Source organism: Sinocyclocheilus anshuiensis, unplaced genomic scaffold (assembly GCF_001515605.1).
Source record: "Sinocyclocheilus anshuiensis isolate Anshui unplaced genomic scaffold, SAMN03320099.WGS_v1.1 scaffold86, whole genome shotgun sequence".
NCBI lineage: Eukaryota > Metazoa > Chordata > Actinopteri > Cypriniformes > Cyprinidae > Sinocyclocheilus > Sinocyclocheilus anshuiensis.
The window spans coordinates 873,291-881,950 of NW_015547662.1; the positions used below are offsets into that span (position 1 = coordinate 873,291).

General features: G+C 34.3%; 1 protein-coding gene across 2 annotated transcripts in view; it reads right to left on the reverse strand.

The window, feature by feature from the left end:
• The window catches only part of LOC107702327 (rho GTPase-activating protein 7-like), a 101,853-nt gene that overhangs the window by 51,752 nt on the left and 41,441 nt on the right, over positions 1-8,660 (reverse strand). Inside the window, exon 1 of one of the 2 annotated variants that reach the window (XM_016504606.1) lies at positions 6,882-6,987. The exons of the other annotated variant lie outside the window; for it this stretch is intronic. Coding sequence (XP_016360092.1) covers positions 6,882-6,987 — 106 coding nt within the window. Of the gene's footprint in view, positions 1-6,881; positions 6,988-8,660 lie in introns of those variants that run through there. 2 annotated transcript variants of the gene reach the window in all.

Here is an 8,660-nt window from a genome sequence, read left to right on the forward strand (position 1 = left end):
GCTCTTACTCCAGTCTTCAGTGTCACATGATACTTCAGAAATCATTCTAATATGCTGATTTGGTGCTCGAGAAATATTTCTGACTATCCATGTTGAATCCAGTTGCTTAATATTTTTATGGAAACAGCAGGATTCTTTGATGAATAAAAAGTTCGTAAAAACAGCATTTATATGAAATAGAAATCTTTTGTAACATTATAACCATATTTGTCACTTTTGATTGAATGTGTCACTCACACACACACACACACACACACACACACACACACACACACAAAACGTTATTTGTCAGGCTGGTCCACATACTGCGCAATTAAGAGTAAACAAACACCTGTGGAAAAAGGTAAATGACTCTTTAAGTATAAGTTGGGACCACATTGATCGTTGTGATTTCTCCCATCCACATTAATCTAAAGAGTGTAAAGAGCACATTCTTAATTTATTTAGTTAATACAAATGTATATGACATGACAGTCATGACCAAATGTCAAAAGGTCTCCAAAAAAAAGAAAGTGAAAAGAAGAGAGAGAGTTGGAAAAGTGAAAAAATAAGGAATGGAAGAAAAGCAAATAGCCTTTGGTGTGAGTTTCACAGTGTCACTGGGTTTAGGAACACATTCCTCTCACTCCCCTTGAATTGAAGGAGTAAATGAGAGCAAGAGAGAGAGAGAGAGAGAGAGAGAGAGAGAGAGAGAGTCAGGCAGACTAAAAGCATTAGTGTAGAATTAGAGTAAAACACTCACATCCTACAGTCATGTTTGCTTACACATAAAACACTGCAATGTTGCTTAAAAACGTGCTACCTAACTTACAGCCAATTTTAATAGGACAAATTATTTTAAATTATTATTTTAAAAAGGCAGTCAAACTTTACTGCTTTAAAAACAGTTATAACAAGACTTACAGTTAGAGGACTACAGGTTAGAAATGTGTATTTGAAGAAATGTCACAATGGTTTATCTATGAAAATGACCCGAGGCAAAAATATCACTCCATTGGTGTGACAAGACAAAAGAAAAAAAAAAAAGGAAGGAAGGAAAAGAATCATAATATTTGATCTCTCAGGCATGTTTGAGATCCTAGCAAGGGTATATTGCAGAGTATGTGTTTTGCAAAGTGGCAGCAGCGAGACTCTCAGGACCGTTGACAGAAAACAGGAAGGAATGTTTCAAACCATGTGGAAGATAAGAGAACTTTGAACATCAGCATTGATGAGGAGGTATAAAGACAGACAAACACATAAAACACACGCAAACACACACATGCACATCGCATTCCTGGACCACCCGTCTCCCCAAACACAAACTAAAACTCCCTTGAGATTGTGGTCTAATTAAACTTTATCTCTCTCTCTTTCTCTCTCTGCAGCTTTATGAGATGGGTGTGTAGAATGTGTTTGAAGATGCTACATGGCTCAAGGCTGAAGACTTGGTACAGTCTGAACACAGCATGACACAAACACTAACACAAATATACATAATAAAATATGAATAATTGCTACAGAATCTGACTAACCATATATGTACACCCAAGTCTCTATGGTATTCGTGCCCCTATGTGGCCTGGGTTTCTCCTTCAATGGGACTCTACACTCATAACTTCCAGTGAGTGAAAACATAATAAAATATGAATAATTGCTACAGAATCTGACTAACCATATATGTACACCCAAGTCTCTATGGTATTCGTGTCCCTATGTGGCCTGGGTTTCTCCTTCAATGGGACTCTACACTCATAACTTCCAGTGAGTGAAAATGAACTTAGATTTTCAATTAGCAAATAAACAGATCTGTTCAATAGTCTTGGTATGAAAAGCAAAAGCCGTCCCCCTATCATCAGCTAAATATGACAACGTCGTCATCTGTCTTATAATTATAATAATAATTAATAATTTAATAATAATTGATAATTTATGCATTTAGCAGACGCTTTTATCCAAAGCGACTTACAGTGCATTCAGGCTATACATTTTTTACCAGTATGTGTGTTCCCTGGGAATCAAACCCATGACCTTTTGTGCTGCCAACGCAATGCTCTACCACTGAGCCACAGGAGAGTATCATACAGTGCTTAGCTTTGGCTTTCTTTGTTTGGTTGGTTGTTTGCACTGTAATGTGAGATGGAGTCTTCACATTCTGTTCTTTCTTTATGATATAAGCCATCGTTAACACTAATGGGACTGAAATTTCAAGAATACTTCTGAAGACTGCAATATTTTTGTCATTAAAGTCTCTTTAGCTCTAGCATAGGTGCCTAACCTTTTAAATATACAATATAATATAAAATATAAAGTATTTAAAGTATATACCAATAGTGAAGAGCTTTGAACAACATTAAATGAATGCATGAATGAATGAATGAATGAATGAATGAAAATGTATAAAAACAACATAAAAAGGGTGGACACACAAACAAAAAAAAAAACCCAAAAAAGATTACAAAAAATAAAACATGGAACAACATAAAAAATATAATTAAAATAAATTAAATAAATACACAAACATAAAAACATAAACAAAAATAAATAAATACAAATATTAAAAACATGAAAAAGGTGGAATTATAATAAAACATTTAAAAATAAAGTAATAAAATAAAATAATAAAATATAATATAAAATGAAAAATAAAATAAAATAATAGCGGAGACATGGTTCCGTTGGAGTTTTTTGACTGTGGGTGTGTAAATTCTGGTTTTGGTAATTGTATAATGATGTGTGAAACATCCTGAAAACATAAATAGGGCAATTAAAAAAAAAAAAAAATAGAAAAGAAAGTAGATTACGGCACAAACGTTTTTTTTTAGATGAAAAGTCTCTACATATGTGGTTGCTATTGTCTTCACATTCTGTTCTTTCTTTATGATATAAGCCATCATTAATACTAATGGGACTGAAATTTCAAGAATACTTCTGAAGACTGCAATATTTTTGTCATTAAAGTCTCTTTAGCTCTAGCATAGGTGCCTAACCTTTTAAATATACAATATAATATAAAATATAAAGTATTTAAAGTATATACCAATAGTGAAGAGCTTTGAACAACATTAAATGAATGCATGAATGAATGAATGAATGAATGAATGAAAATGTATAAAAACAACATAAAAAGGGTGGACACACAAACAAAAAAAAAAACCCAAAAGGAGACCACTTGAGACTTTGTGAAGTTCACAGTTCTTTATTCTTGTGTCATATTAATGGAGATGATGCTTGTTTAGATACTTATTTGTATGTAATTTGAACTGTCATAATTTCTTTAATTCTAGTGATGTTTGAAAATGTACTTCTATTCAGCTGATATGCAATTTCTCAATGGATAATTTTAAGTGATTTGATCTAACCAAATCTGAAAATAAGGTACAAATTTATAAATATAAAGTCTCTTAAGATAGGGGTGGGAGGGGGGTGGGGCAACATTAAAAAAGTTTGTCCTCTGGTTGCCTGGAAGACATCACATATACTGAACTCTGCAGCTGTGCAGGTGACCTCTGACCTGAAGGCAATCTGAACTTTCATCAGTCGTTAGCCTGCTGGGTTATGACGCTAAATGCTACAGCTAATCCAATTAAAATCTATCAGTGGAGAAAGTAAGTTGCGAAAATCATACTAATGTCACGTAGAGCCCTGAGCAGATGAAGGAAACATTTCCATGCTAGTACAACCCTAAATGCCTGTCAACAAATTATTGAATAAAAAATAAATAAAAAAATCAGTGTATGGTAGGAACACCAGCACACCAACATCCATCCCATGCTGGCGAGAAGCACTAAAACACAGCATATGATGAGACAAGTAAATAGTATATACATATATATATAATTTTATTATTATTTTTTTTTAATTTAAGCAGTTTTCAAAAACTCAAACTCAACTTTATTTTTATAAATCATTTAGTTTTTATGAATATTTTAAACTAACTTTTATTTTTATACTTTAATTTTGTATTTTTTATTATGTATTGTTGTAATGTTGTTATGTGCTTTTGTCATTTTTATTAGTTTTTGTTTATTTTAAATATTTAAAAATTTTTTTTACATTATTTTATTTTGTTTTAATTCATTTAAATTAAACTAATTTAATTAATGTAAATTAAACAAAATTGAGAAATGCTGCCCTGGCAATTAAATGAAATAAGTTTAAGTTTTTCATGTTTATATTGTAATTTTTTTCCCAGTTTTATTTGAATTAACAAAAGTCTTTTAATAGTTTTAGTTTTAGTTAACAATAATAACCCTGCCTAAAACCAATGGTGTATAAAGTACCTGAAAGCCATACTCGAGTAAAAGTACAGATATCTTACCAGAAAATTACTTTGATAGAAGTTGAAGTCACCGTTTAGAATATTACTCGAGTAAAAGTCTTAAAGTATGTGATATTTATTGTACTTAAGTACGAAAAGTATTTTTTTTTAATCTTAAACGTACTTAAGTATTGAAAGTAAAAGTACAAGTAAATGCAAAATGGAAAAGAAGCAAATAAATATATATATAACTCTTTCTTCCATTTTGTATTTTTGGGTAAGAATAAGAATCACTTCATTCAGTGCTTCATTCAGTGCTTCATTCAGTGCATACTCAGAGTCTTTCAATCCAACATAAGAAAACATTTCTGGAATCTGCATCTGACATAGCATTTAGATGTATTTACACAGTTTATGTATCACAGAAGGGACATGGATGCATTTAAACTGCAGTTACAGATGCATAAATAGGCCTAATGTTTTGTTTTTAACATAAAACCTGTACCTCAGCTTGGCCACTCTGAACGTTCTGTACACAGACACTCCAGCACATTGAACATGAACACATCCTCCAGGTCTTATCGCTCCCCAATGAGCCAGAAAACAGGGGAGCCAGTAATGCATATCATTTTCAAGAGTATAGCGAAGCACAGATCGATGGAAAATGCAAAATTCATTTAGGTGTTTCTCCCAAAGGCTGCTTCTCAAACTACTACTTGATCGTGAAAATAATGAGAAGAAAAAAAGAAGATGACCAATCATTTGGCATTATTATAGGCAATGATATTGTGAATAGGCAACAAAAAAAAAGATTACTAAAGCTAAAATAAATTGTTTCAATAGAGTGAACATAACTTATGCCTGTTAAGTGTGATCATGTCAGTGGAGGCGCAGAGAATTATGAAAAATTTACATTAAAATTATATGATATAAAATTGTATTGAACATGGATGCAGCATGGGAAAATAGTTTCCCAGCAAATATATATATATGTGGAAAGAACGCCTTATACATAAAATAAATCAATTTTACTAAAAGATAACTAAATTGTTAATATTATTAATAATAATAATATCTGTGAAATTAACTGCATTAGCAACTGATCTTGTACCTACAAAAGCAAGCTTAAAAAAAAAAAAAGAAAAGAAAAAAAAAAAATCTCTCAATGATTTTGTTTGTGTTATGACGTTGAGATAATCGGCCCATACTTTTGAATAAACCATTAGACCACACTGCTGCTGGTCATGAAAATTTTAGAATTTTCTGCATCCACAGTGGGTTTCAAGATTGTGTTGGAGTTTATTTTTTGCAGAGATAGCTGGAACTGTTATATATATATATATATATATATATATATATATATATAAACTCCTGCTGATAGTTCACTGTCTGACATGTTTAATTCATGAGCAAGTGAGGTATAAATGTATTCCCAGCAGACTAAGTCTTGAGGTAGCACTATAAACCAGACCTTATATGCACACATATAAAAACACAGGAAGTTAATCCACCTTTCTCCATCCCTTTCTTGTGCTCTCACACAATAAATCACTTACGACTATGAATGATTTCCCGGCACTAATATTCAGACATCTTTAAAACACCGCAAGAATGACACAGCATTTCCTATCTTCTTAATTGAGTATCAGGTCTCACATTCATAATGCATTCTGGGAGACTTTATGGATATAATAGAGATAATCTAACACAGTAGTGCACTGCATCCCAAAAAGGGATATAAGTACTCAGCAACCCCTTTAGCATCTCAAAGATAAGTTATCATTGTCATCTCAGTCATTTTTAATGCAAAGTTCAAAAGATGAATGAATGAATGAATGATGCATTTATATAGCGCTTTTATTGTGTATTGTTGTACACCCAAAGCGCTTTACAATCATATGGGGGGTCTCTCCTCAACCATCACCAGTGGTTCCACCATGAATCAAAAGATTCATACATGCAATAATTTACAAAAAGTACCTTATTACCATGGTTTTTTAGACACAGCATCATAGTAAAACCATGTTTTTTAATACCGTAGTATTCTCTGAAGAGCCATGTTTTTCAGTTATAAATATCTAAACATTTTCGAGATGCAAAATTGCATAAGATATAAAGTCTTCTTGTATGACTTCATGCTTAAAACAACAGGGTCAACAGGGTCAGAAAAATAATCATGCTTACCCTTTGAATTAAGTTTATTTTTCGGACCTCACTGGCAGATTTACCTAACTGAATTTTGTTATATTTTTCAAAATTAACAGAGTTTTTATCAAAACAGAGCGATTTTATACTTCAAAACCCTTCTCTTGAATTAAGTTTATTTTTCGGATCCCATTGTCTGATATTTTTGAAGTATAAACTCACTTAATTTTCATATATTTTTCAGAAAACAAGACTTGATACCCCAAGTCATTTTGTATCCCAAGCAAATGTATTTCGATTTTAGAATGTTTAGATATATGCACTGGAAAAAAAGACAAAAATACTGAATTAAGAATAATATTTTTGAAGTGTGCGCTTCACCTCTAGCATCAATATGACATAAAGAGGCCATACATGTTCTCAGAAACATGTTCTTTTATCACTGCCTCCACATTAGCACATCCACACCCTCTTTCACATCCACTCACACACTCACCTGTCAGCCTCTGGTCTCGTGTGTTTCTATTAAACAGATCCAGAGCCCTGCAGGTGGAGTATTTGATATGTTCACTCAAAGATCTCAGACGCATGGATCGTGACATTTTCTCCCGCTTGTTGTTTGTCATTTCTCCGATCACAAATGCATACATGGATTTATGTTTACGCGGCATGATGCAATGCGTAAAAAGACAGTATAAATAATTTAAACCGTAATTATGTCCCCACTGGATGCAACAAATGCCTCGTTTATAATGGGTTTTAATATTTTTACAGATCCAGAGCCCTGCAGGTGGAGTATTTGATATGTTCACTCAAAGATCTCAGACGCATGGATCGTGACATTTTCTCCTGTTCTTGTTCGGTTCTAGATTCTCGTCCTCCTTCTCCCCTCTCCCGGGTCTGTCGTTCTCTACTCAGTCCATTTTCCATGTCCAGTTCTGCGTGGAGTGCTGCAGTGTGCATTAGGGAGTTCCCACTGCAATGCTCTCACATTCAGTCCTGCGCTACTGTGTGTGTGTGTGTGTGTGTGTGTGTGTGTGTGTGTGCAGGACAGAGTGCTTTCCGACTCAGGCCTCGGTGCCTCCGCAATGTGAATATTTCAAAAAGCCACATTTGTGTAATTTAAGTGCACTCGCTCGCTCTCTTTGTGTGTCCTTCAAGCTGCTACTTGTCTTCATGTTGTCAGTTTGCATTGGGAACATCTAAGTGGCTGTACTGATGGAGGCAAAACGTACGTCATCTGAATTAATCTTAGTGCATTCATTCATTCTGCTTGAGCGAGCCTGTACTCTTACATGAGAGGAAGTCACAAACAATCGTCCTACTCTAAGATTACACACACAACCAAAAGACGTAGGTGTAACAAAATGACAAGAACCAACTCACACTTATATTTGTTTCCTAGCTTTGAAGTACTTTAAAGCTAGGAAACAATTTCCTGCATTAAAGCACAATGCATTCATATATTGTATTACATATTCTATGACACATCATAGACTAATTTTTTCATATAAAACTATATATAATTACATAGTAATTGCAGTCAAATGCAACAATGAAGAAATATAATTGCATTTTAAGATAAAAAAAAATAGTTTTGTCTGCTGTCTGGTTTAGCTAACTTCTGAATACAATTTGACTCATTTTTAAAGCGGTCATATGATGCGATTTCAATTTTTCCTTTCTCTTTGGAGTGTTACAAGCTCTTGGTGCATAAAGAAGATCTGTAAAGTTGCAAAGACTAAAGTCTCAAATCCAAAGAGATATTCTTTATAAAAGTTAAGAGTCAACCACGCCTACCTAAAACGGCTCGTTCTAGCATGCCCTCACATGTCTACGTCACGATGTGGGAAGATTTGCATAACAACGCCCAAATGTTCACGCAAAGAAAGAAGGCGTAACTTTTATTCTCACTGTAGTATTGTTGCTGCTGCCATGTCGTGAGGGCGCTGTGTGTTTTGTTGTGAAAGCGAAACTACTTTGTTTGGCCTTCCAAAAGAGGACGATATCCGCTTCGTCATGCCTAGAGCTGATCCGTGCTGGTCGCTGAGGAAATACATCAACTTAGTGCTGTGGATCACCGGATTGGCTTTCACCGTGGACGAAGCGGAGTCCATCCCGGGGTCGTCACATGTGATTGCCGCAAGCACGCCGGCCGCTCCTTCATCGAATCCGCTGGCCGCCGCTCACTCTAGCCCGCAGGCCTCCGCTCACACAAGGCCGCTGTGTGTGACGCTGTGTTTCGTTGTGAAAGCGAAACTACTTTGTTTGGTCT